This window comes from Anas acuta, chromosome 2 (genome assembly GCF_963932015.1).
Source record: "Anas acuta chromosome 2, bAnaAcu1.1, whole genome shotgun sequence".
Classification (NCBI taxonomy): domain Eukaryota; kingdom Metazoa; phylum Chordata; class Aves; order Anseriformes; family Anatidae; genus Anas; species Anas acuta.
Window position 1 is genome coordinate 136,002,267 of NC_088980.1, and position 20,543 is coordinate 136,022,809.

General features: G+C 41.7%; 1 protein-coding gene across 6 annotated transcripts in view; it reads left to right on the forward strand.

The window, feature by feature from the left end:
- Positions 1-14,726: 14,726 nt before the first annotated feature.
- Positions 14,727-20,543, forward strand: part of VPS13B (vacuolar protein sorting 13 homolog B) — a 459,168-nt gene continuing 453,351 nt past the window's right edge. For 4 of the 6 annotated variants that reach the window (XM_068672349.1, XM_068672345.1, XM_068672347.1 and 1 more), the window contains exons 1-2: positions 14,728-14,927; positions 15,921-16,098. In XM_068672349.1, coding sequence (XP_068528450.1) covers positions 15,952-16,098 — 147 coding nt within the window. In that variant the 5' untranslated portion in view covers positions 14,728-14,927; positions 15,921-15,951. Of the gene's footprint in view, positions 14,954-15,920; positions 16,099-20,543 lie in introns of all 6 variants that reach the window. The other 2 variants (XM_068672350.1, XM_068672346.1) reach the window with 2 other exon arrangements.

The window sequence follows — 20,543 nt, forward strand, 5'->3', positions numbered from 1 at the left end:
AGTGCATGCTGAGTACATTGTGGCTGCCCAGGGAATACCACTGGGCATGGGTTTAAAGAGCCCTGCCGGGTAGCAGAGCACAGCACTGTGGCCTGTCACCTACCTTGTGACAAAATACACCCCTGCATCCCCAGGCATGCAACATTTCTCATGGCTAAGTGATGCTCCACAGGTCAAAGCACAGAGAATCACCAATTCACAGCCATGTGGGATCTGTTGCTTAGGGATGGACTGGAGCTGCCCACCCCAAAATGAGAGCGGAATTTCAGTCAAAACAAGGACACTTGCTTCATTTGCTTGTGGACACCAAATGATGTGGTAGTGAGGAAATTCATCTTGTCCAGATTTAAATCATTGCTGTCAGATCTGAAGCTATCTGAAATGGGGATTCACTGCACCAGGTAACTACTTAGCCCCCGTGGCCGGTCAGTCTGTCTGTCTCTTTCTTGGACTGTCTTGCTTTCAAAACATCCTGAAAAGTCTTCATCTCATTCAGCATCAGAATGTAACCAAATGCCAAAACCTCAGAATTTTTCACGAAACAGAATCCTTGTTTCCTGGCCAGCCCTATTATTGAACCTTAATATGATACAACATGTGTCCATATTTGCACACATGGTCCACAGCCCTTACACATGTGTAAATCCTACTGAAGTCATGTATAAAGGATCAGGCTCTAAGGCTGTTATAGAAAAAGTTCATGTTTCACTGACTTTTTGGTATTCTTTGAAGATATTACATTAAGAGTAAATATAGAGAAGTACATGTTATATGCAAGATTTTCAGAGAACATTTAACTTCCACACCAGAAGGTCACATCTAAGGCAATATGGTCTTGGAACAAGTTCAAAGTTGTCACACTTGATAAAAATAGCTTAAAGGGCACATAACTGTGCTGGAATACGGGAAAACAGTGGAACATGAGAGGGAGAATGATTGAAGGCCCCATTACTAATTATGTACATACTTTGCCGCTATTGAAAGCTAGGTTTCCGAGCATGTATATGGTACTTAAGTGAAATAGAAGTGCAAGAAATTAAAAGAATATAAATGGCCTTGCATCACCATATCTAGGGAAATCACATTTTACAAATATAATTCTCTGGATTAATAGGAAATCTTTTATCAATAAACAAACAGGACAGAAACAATCTTTGTTCCCAGTTTCATAATAGTGTTCATACACTTACTTTTTTGCACTAGTTATCAATCTTTTCGTAACACTTCCTTGAAAAACACAACCTATGTATTTATTTCATTAATATAAGAAACTGCATTCATTTCTTTTTAATGTTTCATTTGAAACTGTTGCAATTATTTTGTAAGGAAAAATAACAGATAGTTCCTTTTAACATCCAAAAACGTGGGTATACAGTAGGAAGTTGTACTTGAGGAAAACTTAAATTACGTAAGAATGGGCACTTACAGCACAATGTGGTACTTTGTAACCCAAAGTTTATATTAAGTTGCCTCTTGAAATATGCATTGCATCAGCTTGGCAGTCATTAGCCCTTAGGATTGTGTTCCAGGTGTCAGATACTTGTTACACCACAGCCAAACTACTGGTGGTGCTTCAGCCATAAATCTAGGTGTGCAGAAAATAAGATGCTATTGTCCTTCTGAAAACTGATTCCCTCGCGTGGAGGTCCCACTACAGGGGTACTTGTTTCATAACCAGTAGGATATGCATTAAGTCATGAGTCAAATGTGTCCTACACAGAAAGTAATGCCATGCATCTTCCAGATTCGTGTTTTGCTTTATTGCATCATCATCTTAATTTTGTCTCTTTAAAGAAAATGCAGTGCAGAGGAATATTTTCCTCCAATTTTAATTGAGACATTTGCTATCTTTTGCACATACCTTTTAATGACTGATGGCACAGTGCAATCTTTGTGCCAAATCTTAAAAATAAATAAATAAATAAAAATTGTAATGCAATACTTATGACTCAGTTATGTCCACAATTCATAAGTGCAGGGCTCAGTCATGTCCTGATCCTATTTATCTCAGTGAAGCTCTTAATGATGAGAAAGCAGAGTTGTTGCCTTCCATGCTTGGAAACAATTTATGTATTCACCTGCTTTCTTCCCTGTAGAGAAACTGCCACAGATGCAAGGTTTTTTTGGCCACTTTTCTCTCATACAAGACTTACATAAATTACCAGCATCAGTCAATAACAAGTATGTTTTGTGACAGTAATGGTGTTTTTCCCATAAGCAATTAAATACTTAATCTCCTCAGCTAGAGCGAGACATCCAAATGCTTCCCATGGCAGAAATACCTAAGAGGAAGATTTAATATCTTTCATAATTAGAAAGTAAATTATATCAAAAGTACCCGAAAGACGCTCTATCTGAGGACAGAGAATAACCAAACTCCAGGAGGTGCAGTGGATACATGGAACAATCCATACCACCCTTTAAAAACCTATAACCAAGGGAAAAGGTTACCTTATATTACTGCAGAGAAGCAACAATGTAATTTATGCTGCTCAGTTTAAAAGCATCACATTTTTATACAATAACAAAAAAGCAGAGAGTCTGAGTCATTAGAAAAATACTTGCACAGCTGGTAAATTGTATTTTCTATGGACCTTACACATGTGATTCTAAGCGCTAAGTATACACATTATTAGGGTCAATCCAAATCCAGGCTGTTGAAAAATCCAAAGTGTTGGAGGATTTAGGATCTTCCTGTGGATTTTGTTGTAGCCTCCACAATCTATGCTTTCATTAAAATAATATATGTTCTAACTTTCCAGGTTCTGAAAGGAGCCTTTACAATGTTAACCAGTGCACTGTCTCGCAGACTGTATGGCCAAACAGCCTGAAACAATATGACCAGGATATGTATTCTAATAAAAATATTTATTCTGTATTTTTGTCTTCTTGTAATGGATCGAGCACCGATTCAGAAGCAGGGAACTACTGTGATATGGCCCTGGCTTCTCACTCGGTTGGAGATGGCGATGTTTTAGTGGTTTTAGTGCTAACCATCTATGAAAAAGCACAAAGGCAGCATGCCCTTGGAGAGCAGGACAGGCAGGGTCGGTCTGTCTGCTGCAACCCAGTTAAGAGCATCCTGTTTGGTTCTTTCCTCTTTGTAAAGTGAGAGTGAAACAGTCCATCAGAAGTTTGTTTAGCTGGGGAAAATGACACATCTGCTGTCCATTCTCTTTTTTTTTTTTGGTCTCAGTGTCTGGAAAGAAGTGCTTCATTTCTTGTTGCATCTGGACAAAGACAGACCAACTGGAGGTGCTCCCAACTCCCTGAAGTTTGGAGGATGTTTTGCTTTAAACTCCCGCTCTTCTCAGACTTGTGTTCATCTACTTTTCCAGTCATATTTACACACTGCCTTTCTTTGGCTGCATTTCTCTGTGGCCACTATATCCCTCTATCTAGTGCAAAAATTCTGAGAAGTGCAGTACACAGGAAGGCCTTTGGTCCTCCTGCCAGTTCACATCGGCTACTGCTGGGAAGCTCCTGAGCTGGAAGAGGTTCATAGACAGCTTTAGAAGCCCCATAATTCTTCATCAGCCAATACCCATTGCTTTTGACTCAAATGGTTTTAAAGGTCATCCAAGTAATGCAAACTGGACTTGCATTACTTCTGTCTGATGGACTGGATCTCCTTGAAAGGATTTTGCTACCAAAATTATTTGCATTGCTGCAGCAGCTAACAGCTGCAGTCAGAAAGTGAGGTAACGTTTTATATGACACTGTACAGCACAAAAAGATGGTCCCTGCCTGAAAAACATACAACATAGAGGTGTCATCTGTCTACATTTCCCCAAGATGTAACAGTTGGGATGTGTTCTGTACATCAGCTTTGCCATGGGAAGAAATGTTGCACCTAATTACATCCTAAGTTAACAGATAACTTGGAGATGTGACTGATGGATGGATGGATGGGGAGCCCAAGGACATAATCTTATGACAGTGATCTACCAGACAGGGAGAGTATCAGTTCACTTGCTCCTAGCTGTTGTCATTTTGGTAGACATCCTGGTGACAGAGGGAGATGACAAAGTATAGCGAGGGTCTTCATAGATGTTTAAAACATATTGTCTCAATGCACGAGAGACTGCTTAGGAAAAAACACAAAAAGTGGGAAAAACAACCTGTGGAAGGTGATGAGCATCAATGACAGAGCAGAACTGAATATGGATCTGCTGCAGGAGTAAAAGAGGGAGAGTAAGGGTATTGTTATTGAAAGCAGTGCAAGGCACTAGGAATTAAATCCTTTGTTTTGACCATGATAAACAGAAAATTTAATGGCTGGATAAAAAGAGGAAGCTGATATGTGACAGAGAAGAGACATGGTGTAGATTTGCAATTGTCAAGTGCTGTAGAAAAGCATGCTGCAGTACCTGAGACACAAGGTGAGAACATGAACTTTAGCTTTGCTAAAAGGAGCTGCCCCACTTTCAGAAGTCTTCCACGAATAAAGTTTAGATTACCTTGGTGATGGTTTTGTTCATCTTCTCTAAAACTTTCATCCTTTCTCAGTACCATATTTGTATGTTTGAAAGAAGCAAATATACTCTCCTATGAAATACAATTATTTTTCCCCTTTTCACAGACATTTGTTCTTGTTGGAGAAGAAACTGTGTTAAACATAAGAGAAAGCACGGGTATGAAGAGAAAATAGCCTAAGACTACTTAATTTTTCCAGGTAATTTGTGACCAGAATTAAAATTGGGATGGGTTGCATCAGCAGCTGTGTTCTGCTGGGAGGCACACACCATTTCAGGACTATGCATTTCTAGAAATGGCAGGTGTTTGTCTGAAAACACAATAAAGGTGATGAAGAGACATCTGAATGTAAGGATATGAGATTCATTATTATAATCCTTGTAATTTGTGTGGTGTCAAGTCTTTGAAACAAAAGTTAAGAATTCATTTTTGACAGTCAGTTCTTTCCATCTCATAGACTCATATTTATTGAAATATGTAAAAATAAAAAAAAATAAAGCTTGAACATACTATCAGAAACCCAGTGTCCTGATATCAGCAAACATTATTTCTGCAGTCTGTGTCACAAATGTAAATTACTACTGGAGTGTGTTAGTCATATTTTCTTACATATTTCTCACATAGATCTTAAGAATTTCCATTATGGAGCAAAACTCAGCAAAGAGTGGTAATAAATTATCTAATAAGATTCTCTGCAATAACTCATAAAACATTACGATCACCTCTCACTTAAATCATGCTACAAATATTTGCATATTCTATAAAGCACTCTCACAAACTCTAGCTACTATTAATAGGCTGAGATAAGTCTTCCCATCCTTCTTTACATCCCTCCATGTTTTAGATTATATGGAAAAATACTGGATAGCACGTAATTCAAGTGGAACTAAGAGCACTGATTTGTACTAAAACTCAGGAAAGTGTAAATTTTATGTTATAATTATTCATCTTTGGGCTACTGAATGATGTTTACCTGTACATAATGAGCTGTTCAATGCATTGTGACAGGATGATATAAAGAGCATACTCTGAATTTCTTGTACATCACGTCAATGCATGTTGGATACGACACACTGGAAGTCAATACCAGTTGCCAGAGAATAGGTTAAGTAAATTATGGACCAAAAATAGCAGGTCCTTGGAGTAGAAAACACTCTGTGCAATGTTGCCTACTCAGTGTGCTTCACACTAAATGGAAAGGTTTCCACTTTCTCCAACTTCCATTTCATACCAAATTAATGTTAGTAATGTTGAACCCAAAACATGAACAGAAAACAATGTGAATTAAAAGAAATAAATCAGAAAAGCAAATAATTGATAACAGCAGCCTAGATAGTGAGAAGCATTTGGTTTAAAGCAATAACAAATCCACACCGTCTCAAAACTTATCAAAACAAATGTGTCAAAACTTCAAAATGAGAAATAGGTCATGTATCACATTTTCCATGTCTCCTCTACTTCTTTGCTGTATTCACCTGCTCTGTCTTCACCTCAGTTTAAAATTCAATCAAAGCATTAGGCTTCCTGCCTTAAGCATTGGTGCAGTCTCCTTTCTTGTGTCAGTGTGGTCACTTGTCCATATTTTCAGGCTATCATACACTTCCTCCTAATCTTCCTCCTAATCCCGTGTGCAGGTATTTTCCCCAGACTTTACATGTTGCTTTTCAGGGGTAGAGCTTTATATGTTCTCTTTAGTCCTTGGTCTCTTCTGTAACCTGATTTCAATGTATATAGCCAGATTTCAGTGTTAGAACCCGCGTTTACTCACCTATAAAGTCCTGGAAGCCCAGGAGATCGCTGCTGAAACAACAAACATTTTCTTCACACAGAGCTGTGGCAGCCAATAAGATGCCAAAGCTGGATTTTTGGAGCCGACACACATTTTATGGGTTTTGCAGTTTTCGTAGCTGTTCAACCTGTCTGATATTCATTAATATCAGCTCTAAAATATTCAAATGAAGCCTAAGCATGTCTTCATTTACATAAAGAAGAAACTTTGGAACAGACATAGCTCTGCAGAAATGCTCCTGGCTTCAGCTGCAGGACAAAGGGCATCACAGAGTGTCTCAGCTTCATTGAGACACTGATTTTGCCAATAAATAATGAAACAACTGGATTTTAGCATAATTCAAACCAAACACATTCCTGAGCTTTGCCATTTCTATCTTCATCCTCTAAAGAACCACCTGGTGACACAAAATAAAGCTGCCATTTACTTTTTATAGAATCATAGAATCATAGAATATCCTGAGTTGGAAGGGACCCTTAAGGATCATCAAGTCCAACTCTTGACACCGCACAGGTCTACCCAAAAGTTCAGACCATGTGACTAAGCGCACAGTCCAATCTCTTCTTAAATTCAGTCAGGCTCGGTGCAGTGACCACTTCCCTGGGGAGCCTGTTCCAGTGTGCAACCACTCTCTCTGTGAAGAACCCCCTCCTGATGTCAAGCCTAAACTTCCCCTGCCTCAGCTTAACCCCATTCCCGCGGGTCCTGTCGCTGATGTTAAGGGAGAAAAGGTCTCCTGCCTCTCGACACCCCCTTACGAGGAAGTTGTAGACTGCGATGAGGTCTCCCCTCAGCCTCCTCTTCTCCAGGCTGAACAGGCCCAGTGCCCTCAGCCGTTCCTCGTACGTCTTCCCCTCCAGGCCTTTCACCATCTTCGTAGCCCCCCTCTGGACACTCTCCAACAGTTTCATGTCCTTTTTATACTGTGGTGCCCAGAACTGCACACAGTACTCGAGGTGAGGCCGCACCAGCGCAGAGTAGAGCGGGACAATCACCTCCCTCGACCTACTAGCGATGCCGTGCTTGATGCACCCCAGGACACGGTTGGCCCTCCTGGCTGCCAGGGCACACTGCTGGCTCATATTCAACTTGCTGTCTACCACGACCCCCAGATCCCTCTCTTCTAGGCTGCTCTCCAGCGTCTCATCGCCCAGTCTGTACGCGCAGCCAGGGTTTCCCCGTCCCAGGTGCAGGACCCGGCACTTGCTCTTATTGAACTTCATGCGGTTGGTGATCGCCCAGCTCTCCAACCTATCCAGATCCCTCTGCAAGGCCTTTCCACCCTCATTCGAGTCCACAACTCCTCCAAGTTTGGTGTCATCAGCAAACTTGCTCAAAATACCTTCTATTCCTACATCCAGATCGTTTATAAAAATATTGAAAAGTACCGGCCCTAAAATGGAGCCTTGAGGGACCCCACTAGTGACCGCCCACCAGCCTGACGCAGCCCCATTTACCATAACCCTTTGGGCCCTGCCTGTTAGCCAATTGCTCACCCATCGTATGATGTTTTTATTTAGCTGTATGCTGGACATTTTGTCCAGTAGGATCCTATGGGAAACCGTGTCAAAAGCCTTGCTGAAGTCCAAAAAAATCACATCAGCTGGTTTCCCTTGGTCCACCATACGGGTGATCTTATCATAAAAGGAAATCAGGTTAGTTAGGCAGGACCTGCCCTTCACAAACCCATGCTGGCTGGGACCAATGACTGCTTTGTCCCCCAGGTGCGCCTCAATACGTTCAAGAACCATCTTCTCCATGATTTTACCAGGCACTGACGTGAGACTGACAGGCCTGTAATTGCTAGGGTCTTCTTTCTGACCCTTCTTGAAAATCGGCACAACATTTGCCAGCTTCCAGTCTACCGGGACCTCTCCAGACTCCCAGGATCGTTGAAAAATAATTGAGAGAGGTTCCGCGATGACGTCCGCCAGCTCTTTCAGCACCTGGGGATGAATCCCATCCGGACCCATGGACTTGTAGGGATCCAGGTGGAGTAGCAAATCCCGCACACGTTCAGGGTCGGTTGGGAGTTTGTCATCCCCACCGTCCCGGTCCTCCAGCTCAGGGCACGCTGGGTCCCGAAGCCCATCATCGGCATTGAAGACAGAGACAAAGAAGGCGTTAAGCGTCTCTGCTTTGCCTATGTCATCGTCTGTGAGAAGACCTTCCCTATCAAGGAGCGGCCCTATGTATTCTTTAGTTCTCCTTTTTCCATTCACATATCTAAAAAAACCCTTTTTATTTTCTCTCACTGACACAGCCAGCTTCAACTCTAGGTGTGCTTTAGCCACACGAATTTTCTTCCTACAAACACGAACAGCATCCCTGTATTCTTTCCATGTCACCTGGCCCTCCTTCCAGTAGCGAAACACTCTCTGTTTCCACCTAATCTCCATAAGAATGTTCCTGGTCAGCCACGCCGGCCTCCTGCCGCGCCTGCCTGACTTGCGGTATTTAGGAATTGCCTGGTCTTGTGCTTATCTTTTGATAATACTTAATGTTTTTAAAGGAAAAATGCAATAGTAGGATGGTATTTGTATTTATGCATCTTGTATTTATTTATAATTATTTGTACGTGTAAATAAACAAATATAAGTTTCTGTATTTGTAGTATTTGTAGTTCTGTATCTGTAGAGATTGAAATATAAATCCATTAATAACAGAGAACAGTGGCCATTTAACTCTTGAAAAGCAGGGCTATTCCAACAGAACGTATGCTAGAAGTTGTCATTACAAGTACATGTGTTTTGCATGAACAGTACAGCAATAGTCAAGCAAAAACCTGTGTGAAACATTTAGTGCATAAATCTCCTCATGCCTGGAGGCAGCAATAAATTACATGTTTCTTCACAGATACATTTACCATTGTCAAATACACATTTCATGTATTGGAACCAAGAATAATATCTTCTTGGTTGGCTTTTTTTGATGTGTTCCATAATTAGGTGTAGAATTCAAAGATATCTCTTTAGACCCAAAGGATACACGAACTCTTTAAGCGTTTCTAAACGGGTCAGATTGCTTTATATACCCTAAAACTGCACTACTGAAACACAGGTAATTGTTCTCCTTTGTTACCGATCCAACAAAACCTTGCAAAAGACTTTAAAGATTTAACCCTCCTGATCTGGATGTGCATCCATGTCTCCTAGGATTTACCTGGAAAATACTCTCCCAGAAGACCAAAACTGCATTGCTTGTATGCTCCCGCTGTCTTCAGTTCAGGTTCCCTATCATATCTTTCCTTCACTCTGGTATGTGAATAGAAGTTCAGTGCTCTGCAGAAACAATATAGCCTCTATATCGGAGGGCTAGCAGTTCCAAAAGCAACCTGAATGTATGTAAAAAGAATTTATGCACGCAGTCTATTTTTTAAAACTCCAGTTACCGTAGTTAAATCCTTACACCTGAGCGTAGCCAAGCTGTCCACACCAGACCCTTTGCACACCAGCAATGCTCATGCTGGTTAAGTTGGTTGTTAGACCATTGCACACCCTTTTGAAGAGAGACTTTAGAACCACAGAACCACAGAATCATTAAGGTTGGAAAAGACCCCCAAGACCACATGGTCCAACCATCCCCCTACCACCAATGTCACCCACTGAACCATGTCCCCAAGCACCACGTCCAACCCTTCCTTGAACACCTCCAGGGACGGTGACTCCACCACCTCCCTGGGCAACCCGTCCCAATGCCTGGCTGCTCTTTCTGAGAAGAAATGTCTCCTAATTTGTGAGATGTTTCCCCATTTAAGACACAGTGAGCACTCAATAACAGGGAAAATTGAGGAAGCCAGCAAAAACCTCAAGACAGGTTAGCACTCTCTGTAAACTCTCTGTTTACTCTGTAAACGTGTCTCACTCCCCAGCATGCTGAGCCTTCTCCCCCTCATCTGTAAAGGAATTTTAACATATTAAGAGTGTATTGGGATATGTGATCTTCTAAAAAGCCAGATGAGGCAGCAGTGAGCTGGGATTATATACCAGAAACTACTTTTTTTTTCCAGAACCTTGTGAATTTAGTACACTAAATGAACACTTTCTAGTTTTACTTAGTTTGAATTTCACCATCTCAACAGACTCACGCTCATATCATAGCTACAAATTCTAAATTTATTTTAAAAACAGCTTTTTTCTTTTTGAGCTTTGATTTTTCATTTTAAAAATCCCATAATTCAGTAATCAACCTTAATTCTTGGGAAACAAACAAACAAACAAACAAAAAAAAAAAAAAACAAAACAAACAAAAAACAAACAAAACCAAAACCAAAACCACTTACCTTAAGTCTATACCTGAATGTCTTTTTATGTATAATTTTCAGGCAAAATTTAGGGAATAGAAGAGCAAATTAAGCTTACAATAGACAATTTTCTGCACCTTTCAATCTGGAATATACCTAACATTCAGATCATGATGAAATTGTATGTGCAAATTTAATAAAAGTTATTTTTTTTTCCCAGATGCCAAATCTGTGTGCATTTTGGTGAATTTGAAAATAATTTCAGAGCAACATAAACAGTGGGGCAATGATTTGTTTCCCACTTTTTAATGGCTACATATGGTGTGATAATTGGATATGTGCCAGTACGAGTAAGCAGGGTAACTCTAACAGAGAAACAGATTTGATGTATATTGCTTGCTTTTGTTGGTGTAATTTTTAAAAGCCTGAAAAATATTAGAAGGTATGTAACTTTAGTCAGTATAGCAATGAGCTCAGCAAATTCCCGGTGAAACAGGACAAAATTTAATATCATAGCAGCAAAAGCACAAAAAGAAACCACCAGGAAACATTACAAATTAACCAGTCCATGTGTTAGCACCCGGAACAGGAGAGGAGGAAGAAGCCCAAATAATTTTTCTTTCTTTCACAGCTTACGGTCAGCAACTCTCTCATGCTGTCAATCTCTTGTTGTCTACGGGGGATATAATCACAAAATAGTAGACTTCTTCTCACACATGGGTAGACCGACGGCTTCTGAGACCAACTGCTCGCATCCATGATGCTGTCTTGAAGGCATTGAAGCAGGAGAGGCAGGACTGTCCGCCAGGACAGACACAGACAGCCCATCAAGTTAACCCCATTAAAGTATCCAACATTAGCTAAGGGATACAGAGAAAGTATAGAGGACTGGAAAGTTTTTTTTTTCCTATGTAAAAACATAGATCCTCACAGGTTGTCTCCCAGCCCTCCTTGTCAGCAACCTTCGATTACTACAGACAGCCTGGGCGAATCTACTTTAAAAAACCTCTGCTGACACTACTGCTCCTGGCTGCCTGATGTACCCGAGGTGGGAGACTACCTTGTCTACCTCTTGTGCTATTAGAAGCATAACAGCTGTCAAACACCAATGTCATAGCAGGAGGCTTTGCAAAACTGTGCTCAGAAGAAAAGGCTGCTTTAAATTTGTGAACAAAACAGGTAGAATTGGACTAATTTGGCTGCATGGTTGATTCTTGTTTCATTTTATTGTTTTAAAGCTATTTAAAAGTCTAATTTCCTTGTTTTTCCCCTTCACTGCACCTTCTGGTAGTGGGATAGTCACTTATTCATACTCTGTGTTTCCTCACCTTTCCTCATTTCTTATGAACTCTGCTCTTCCCTTCCATGTTTCATTTACTCTGCCTCTGTTGCAGAAAATGGCAAATCATACATGTACATATCAGCAGCAACACTGAAGCTAGAAGCACTCCTACAGTCTCTTTTATCAAGATAGAGTCCTGTGCAGACAGACACGTTTCTGGAGGACTGCCCTGAAGTCCTGTTATCTTCACACTTCTGGCCAAATGTTACACAATCTTGTGCACACTTCCCCTCTCTCTAGTTTTAAATATATCAATTTTTAATGGATTCAGAATTACTCAAGCCATCCACTATATGAATGAGGATGCGCGTGTCACTAAATATGCATTTTTAGGTTGTACCTGACCTGTGTGTCTCACCGGGTTGCTGAAATACTGAATAAATCGGGCTAGTTCAGGCAGCTGCACTACGCTGACATTTCCAGCAGCTATGCCTTTGTTGCTTCAGTGGGCCCAAGTTAATTTCTCCACCTATTACCTGCAAATTCCCTGTGTCCCAAGCTCTCATGTCTTTGTTCTTCAGGGACCTCTTGGAACACTCTCCGGCTGCTTTCGTTTCATGCCACCCATTTCCTTTGTGTCAAAGACCAATTCCTGCATGATCCCAGTTTTTTGTGCTTTTCTCTTCTGTAGGAAATAAATTATTCAGGGCGTCAACATACTGGAACTGGAACTGAGATGGAGGTAGTTATAATGAAATGCTAATAACTGCCAGGAAAATTACAGAGCTGTTCAGAGCTGCTAGGTCTGCCAAGCAGCTGCCAGGAACACTACGTGTCTCCCCTACTCTTCTTCTAGTTTACTGATTTTCACCAAAATAGGGCGTTGTTCTTCAATTCCAAACTTTCAGAAAACATTCCAGCGTTGATTGGATGTGTCATTCAAAAGTAATCACATAATGGACAAAGGAACAGAGGAATGTTTTTCTGTTGAATATGAAGGCTTTTGATGCATGCTTAGGGTGTGCTTCAGCATTACACTTATCTGTTGGCACATCCCTCTGCTGTGTCAATGCAAGTCTACAGGGAGGCCGTGCAATGAATGAGGTTGCTTCCATTAACACACATCATTTCACTGAGCTGGCTCACAGTGCATACTCCCAAAAAGTTTTATCAGTAAATTCACCACTCCCACAACTCCAGCACAGGGACAGAAATGCGTAGCGGTTATGAAAAGGAAAGTTTCAAGAGCGTTAGCACTAGAGAAATGGCAAGCTGAGACCATATTTTTATTGAAACATCACCGATGTTGTTAAAGTATTTCTGACCTTCAGCTGCCTGCTAGCATCTCTTAGAGGTTGACATGTTACAGCTGCTGAAAATTGCCCAACACTTCTGTGGAAGTGGTAACCTTCATCATAAGAGTAAAAGCAGCCCAAACCACTTCAGGTTTCTGAACGGAAAACTGCCTTATGGGTTTTGACTTTTGAGCAAAGATGGCACAGCAAGTGAGGTGACTGTTTATTAAAAAAATTGATAGATTCATGATTAACTCAGCATGTGTAGGCAGGGTAGGCAGCTAACCCATCATGAACTGGCCTTGATTAGCTCCCACAGACTCCAACACAGGGACTGGTACCGCAGTCAGTGCTACTGGAGACCTCACTGCCTGGGCCCTGCTTCACATGAACCCACTCCCCACACTGCACATCGCGCCTTTTTTTTCCAGACATGGAATTACACCATGCAGGTTAAATGCACAAGATTTGGAATTTCTACAAGGAATGTAAAACTAAATGGGCGTATCAGACACTTCTTTAAAAATCAAAGTAGGAGATTTTTAATTTTTTTAACAGGTTAGTCATCCACCCTGGAAGAAATGGAGAAATTGGAGAGCTGCCTGGCGGAGAAGGACCTGGGAGTGATGGTTGATAGTCGGCTGAATATGAGCCAGCAGTGTGCTCTGGTGGCCAAGAAGGCCAACGGCATCCTGGCTTGTATCAGAAACAGTGTGGCCAGCAGGGCTAGGGAGGTGATCGTCCCCCTGTACTTAGCTCTGGTGAGGCCGCACCTCGAGTACTGTGTTCAGTTTTGGGCCCCTCGCTACAAGAAGGACATTGAGGTGCTTGAGCGGGTCCAGAGAAGGGCGACGAAGCTGGTGAGGGGCCTGGAGAGCAAGTCCTACGAGAAGCGACTGAGGGAGCTGGGCTTGTTCAGCCTGGAGAAGAGGAGGCTCAGGGGCGACCTTATCGCTCTCTACAGGTACCTCAAAGGAGGCTGTAGCAAGGTGGGGGTTGGCCTGTTCTCCCACATGCCTGGTGACAGGACGAGGGGGAATGGGCTAAAGTTGCGCCAGGGGAGTTTTAGGTTGGATGTTAGGAAGAACTTCTTTACTGAAAGGGTTGTTAGGCACTGGAACAGGCTGCCCAGGGAAGTGGTGGAGTCACCATCCCTGGAAGTCTTTAAAAGACGTTTAGATGTAGAGCTTAGGGATATGGTTTAGTGGGGACTGTTTGTGTTAGGTTAGAGGTTGGACTCGATGATCTTGAGGTCTCTTCCAACCTAGAAATTCTGTGATTCTGTGATTCTGTGAAATCAGCCCCTGCTCTTTCCCACATGGAGCCTGCGGGGATCCCATTAATCCCCATTCCCATGGCATGGGGGCTGTCCCAGAGGGTTTTCCTCTGTGAGCACAGCTCTGGGCATGCTGAAATCCAATTTTCTCCTCACGTTCAATACTGAAACTCAGAGCCTAGGCAGAACACCACACGGAGCAATAAAGGAACCACACATCTTTATTAAACAGTCTGCGAACCAGCTACACGCCCGCTGCCACCCCACAACACCGGGGCGGAACTCCTGGCAAAAACACCTCTCCCCCGCCTTCACGCCCAACTTCCGGCCTCGCCGCGGTGCTCCCCTGAAACCCTTCCGGCCCGGACGATAGAAGGTGGCGCACGGAGCAGGGAACCAGGAAGCGGCCGTGAGGCGGCCGCGCAGAGCACAGGGCTCCCGCTGCCCGGCCGGCCCGGGGGGGGGGGGGGGCTCCGAGCCGCTGTGGGGCGGCCGCCCGGCCCCGCACAGCCTCGGGCACGGCCGGCACGGGAGCTGCAGGGGGTGCCCCGGCTCGCTGGGGAGGGGTGCGTGTCCCTGGGGAAGCGCGAAGGTGTGGGGAGGGGGTGTGGGGTGGTGCTAGGGGAGACCGGGGGCAGGGTGGGGGGCGTTGGGGTGAGGGGGGTTTGGGGTGGGGGGGGTCTCAGGGGGGTGTTCGGGCTCTGTGCGCGTTGGTTGGGGTGTGGGAGCGGTGAGGGGTTGGTCGGGGGTGTTTTAATACGGGTGTTTGTTGGTTAGGGGTGTAGGGTTTGTATGGGTGTAGCTGTAGTTGGGGCTTGTGGAAGTTTTGTGTGGAAGCAGGGGAGGGTGCTTGAAATCCTCTCCCTTTCCCTCCCTTTCTCTTTTTTGGGTAGTGAACATCTTAGTTATTAGCTCCTTTATATATGCATATATGTGTGTGTGTGTGTGTGTATACGTATGTATAAAAGCTGGGAATTTGTAAACCCAAATAGATACGCTTTCATCTTGATATCTGTTTCATCTTTATGTGTAAGTATACAGATGGTTGGAGTTGTTTAGCCTGGAGAAGAGAAGGCTCCCAGGGAGACCTCACTGCAGCCTTCCAATATCTAAAGGGGGCTACAGGACAGCTGGGGAGGGACTCTGTGTCAGGGGGTGTAGGGATAGGGCAAGGGGGAATGGCTTTAAGCTAAAAGAGGGTAGGTGTAGATTAGATATAAGGAAGAAATTCTTCACTCAGAGGGTGGTGAGGCCCTGGCGCAGGCTGCCCAGAGAAGCTGTGGATGCCCCATCCCTGGAGGTGCTCAAGGCCAGGCTGGATGGGGCTTTGGGCAACCTGGGCTGGTGGGAGGTGTCCCTGCTGTGGCAGGGGGCTGGAACTGGATTGTCTTTAAGGTCCCTTCCAACCAAAACCATTCTGTGGTTCTTTGTATACATATCCTTTGCTTAGAATTTGAGGTAGATTTTCTTCCTGTGTCCAAGCAATGTGGTTGTCAATTTATTGGAAGTTATGCTGACAGATTTGTATATAATACCTCATTGTCTTGTCTTTTTCCTAGTGCCTGACACGTAACACAGAAATCTTCCAGAATGTTGGAGTCCTATGTAACTCCCATTTTGATGAGTTATGTGAATCGCTACATCAAGAACTTGAAGCCTTCAGATCTCCAGTTGTCACTCTGGGGTGGAGATGTTGTGCTTAGTAAACTTGAATTGAAGCTGGATGTACTTGAACAGGTATGTTCTGTTTACAGGAGCTGCATTATGTGTCTTTGATTTCAGGAAAATCAAAGGAGTTTACCAAATAGTTTACGTGGGTCTGCACAGATAAATGTTCATTTACTGCTTGTTTTTCTTCTTATGCAGATCTCTTTTTTCCTGCATTTAGTTACTCTTGCATTAATTCTATGCTATTTGTTTGGTGGTGAATGGTAATTCCTTTCATGTACTACAAGCTAAGGGGGCGTGAAGAGAGAGGTTTTTTGTGTGTATGTTTATTCTTTCAGTGACCATTGTTTAACAACAGAAACATCTAACTAAATCACTTTTCCGGTCATATTTACCAATTGCATGTAGTAACTAGTTCAGAATGTCACAGAGTCAAGTAAGACCTCTTTAATTATGCAAACTAAACACAGATTTGTGCTCTCTGTATTGTTTTATGGCTACGGTTTTAATCATTCCAGTTGTATCTAAGCCTGAGTAATTGAGGGATGAACTTTGTCAGCTAGTTTACGTGGATTAAACCTGAGGCTCCATAATTTAGCATTAAAAAGAAAAGCTTCACCAAGTAAAACAATTGATGAAGAATTTGGAGCCTGTAGTTAAAATGAACCGGGTCAGTCTTTGCTGAGGAACTGCTTCCTTCTGTGCTTATCTGTGTTGACAGTTGAAGTGTGTCAGACAGATAAAGCTGTTGTACATGGAGTAGCAAGTCTGAGCTAGAGCCCCGTGTCCAATTGTATCCCAAATGAAGGGGCTGAGAGAGAAATAAAATAGTGGAAGCAAAAACTAATGGAAGATGTAGATAATACAGCTATGGAAGAGAAAGGCAAAAAACAAGGACAGTGTCTTCTCTTTAAATAGAGTAAGATGAGGCAAGAGTCTTTTATGTGTGCCTCGTATGTGTGAGATAAAAAGGAATGGAATAAATTGTACTCAGAGAGACTTAGACTGGACATTAAGGAAATTTCTTCTCATGTTTTAGTCAGATTATGAGGCATCAGAGTAGACTGTGGAGATGGTGCTTTCATTATTGGGGGAACCTTTAGAAATATGAAAGAAGTGTTTATGGCCAATGAAGTATTTCTGATCCTCTTCCAGAACAGGATCAAGCCTTTCAAGAGATTGTGTTAAATTGTCAGTGTTTCTGGAAAGACCCTGATTAACTTCCTTCCAATTAATCCTTCCAAGTATTTGGTGCCTTTTGTATTTTCTGTCAAGGCAGATGCCTTTCAGTTCCTCATTTTCTTGGTGCAGGTTGCCCATACAATTAGCGTGGATACTAGATGGCAGTTGGCACGATGTGTTCCTCCTGTGTATATTCAAAGCCTTTTTTAATGTGCATGTTAGGGAATCGAAGAAGGATTGATCAGAAGGGAATTCTGGAGGTTGTCTGATCCAACCTCCTGCTTGGAGCACTCAGAGCTGTTTACCAGCATTATGTGAGATCAGCTTTCTTCTGTCGAATCTTGGGTTCTTCAGCCTAGGTTGTGAAAACCTCCTTTGGGTAAACTCTCCCAGTGCTGTACTGCTCCTGTAAGGACAAAATTTGTCCTCACAACAAACAGTGACTTGGGGTGGACACATCAAACCGTGCATGTTACCTGGCACTACAGGAGTCCGCTGCCATCACTTCTATCGTTCACTTTCAAGTAGTTTCTCAGAAATGATCAATCCTTGGCCTCATCCTTGCCTGCGTTAGCTTCAGCTGGGTCCATAAATACCCGGTGCGATCTGTTGCTGTCTTGGTTGTTGGAGAGGCAAATGCTGCTTACGTACCCATGCACAAATATCATTGGCTTCGATGGGGATGTGAATGTATAGTAAATACAAAATGTAGCTATTTTTTTTTTAATATTTAGCATATTTAGGATGTCCTTTTTCCATTTTTCTCTTTTTTAAATCTTTTTTTTTCCTTTTTTTTTTTGGGGGGGGGGGGAAGGGATTCTGCTTTATTCCTGCTCAACAAAACTTCTCTTTTTTTGAGTATGTAATAATGCAACATCCCTAAGCCTTTGCAGCTGGCAGGAAATTCCCCTAAAAAGCTGCAATCTCTAGAAGTTACCTGTATTTGTTAACTTACTTGGGAACATTGAACATTGTTAGAGGATTCCAGCTTCTCAAGACAACTTTTGTGATATAGCTGTTGACTTAGATTTATCAAACCCAAGGAGAGAACATTTCAGTACCTGAAAAAAAAAAAAAAAAATTTTGATATATACATGTATATTTTCTATGCAGTCATTAAACTAAATTGAATATAACTTCTTGGAGTAACTTTGCAATAACTTTTAGGGTCTGTCTCTCCCCTTGCTACCAGGCAGTATTTTTGACAATACCAGTTTTGTAGTGAAAGCTGAGCACTCAGGCTCAACCTCTTAGCTACAATGTGGCTTTCAGACATAATTATGGCATTCTTTGAATCCTCAGTTAATTTCATAATAATTATCTTTAGTTGAAGATTAAAGCTAATAAAATTAGCATCTCTGAAGATATTTTTGAGATTAACAGTACAAAGTTACTGTAATTGGCTGCCAGATACATGTTAATAGCTTGATAATTCTTTAGTGATGGAAAGGTTCTTCAAACATTTTAGCTAGCTCACATATTCTGTCTGTTATCTTGGTGGAAGTGTTTTTGAAAGTTAATTAAAAATGTAATCAGTGTGTGACTGTAGGGTCTTTAAACCCTTGGTTACAGTGGTAATGGCCAGTACCTTTTGGGTCATGTATGTTGTTTCACTATGCTGTATTTTGCTCTTGTAAATTAATAAGGAGCAGAGCAAAACATGGTTTGTGTTAAGACTTCATTAAGATTGTGTTTCAGGTGTCAATGCAGATTGAAATTGTGTTGCAGGGATGGCATGTGTGATTAAACATGCACACAGTAGAAAACCCAGCAAACCTCACTATAGTGTTACACTTCTATGATGACGGAATTTTTTCATCTGAAAGCATTCAGAAATAGCAAAAATGAATATGAAAAATGATAATGTACTTAAAATAACTTTAAGGAAATAAGGGTGTAAAAATATCTTAAGTGCCTGAGCAATGTGCCACTGTGTTACCTGCGAAGCACCATGTGAAGAAGAGGTATTTGAACACTGACACTCAGGAACAGTACTTAGACCCCAAAGTTATGAAGAGTCCTGTATTTTAGAGCAAGGGGAATTAATATCATCTGGTCTGCAGTCTTGCGTGATGTCAGCCAGTTATTTACATGTCAAGCCCATGAGTTTGTTTTCAGCCATGTCATAACTTTTGAAAGATTTATATGATGTAAATGTAAAATGTGAAAGGTAGGGCCTAATCTGTCATAAGTACAAATAATACATTCAGAATTTCTTGCTGTACTTAATGAAAGGGGAAAGGTTGCACAGGAAAGGAAGAGAAATAAAACCAGTCTTTGTTATGTTGGATTATAAACAAGTTACTAAATTTGGCACACATTTGTTTTGTATTGTCTACCGAAGTAACACAACAAAGATTTCTCTGCATTGCTCTAAGGAAACTTGCTTGTGCAATTAGGATAATGTCAGACACTGTTTGTATCAAAATTCCTTTGAAACAAAGGAACTATGTTTTGTAAATACACAGAAGTTCTGTGTCGCTATGCATTTGGCTGTATTGCTTCAGTTTGAAAGAATTCCGACTTCCATTCATTTTTTTCAATACCATGCAGTTAGCTAGAAAAAAAAAAAAAAAGGAATATGTTAAATCCATCCAGAAAAAGATGTGTTGTAGAATGGGCTTTGAAGTAAATTCATAACTTCCATGTGTGAAAACAAGTCAGGATCTAAAAAGACATTGTAGTACCGAGGTACATATAAAATTATGCATCTGTGAGTGAGGAAAGGGAATTTATTTCTATTATCGTAAATAGTAATAGTTTGCTGTTTGAGTCATGAAAGCATTGTTCCTTAAGTTGCAGCGTGTTTTTTAGATGGCGTATTTTTCTGATCATTTATTTCTGTGGGCTCCCACAAAGCTGCAGGACAGAAGATACCTTTTCATTTTTGGTATTATCTGCGCAGCGATGTTTGTAGCTAAACTGCCCTGTACTTGGTTTTCAGTGGCTTAACTGCAACTGTCTGGATTCACATTTTATTTGTGTTGATTTTCTGCCTAAGGAGAGAGGCTTTTAGCTAAAATCTTCCAGTGTATTTGTGAAAGAGATGAAGAAACGTGTTGTGAAATCAAATTAACGATTCTCCAACTAGTTTCAAGAGGAGGTCTGTAACTCATGTTTTGTAATGAGGACTTGAAATTGAGATTTTGTGTAGGTGTAGTCAAGGTGGCAGCCAAGAGTCCATGACAGGGTATGTTTTCTACTTCCTTAACCTTTAAATTTATTATCTCACTAGAATGAGAGTACAAACTGTACTTACATAAAATAAAGGGACCAAATAAGCGTGTATCTAACAAAAACTCATTAGTATTTCTTATTAAAACTCTTCGTTG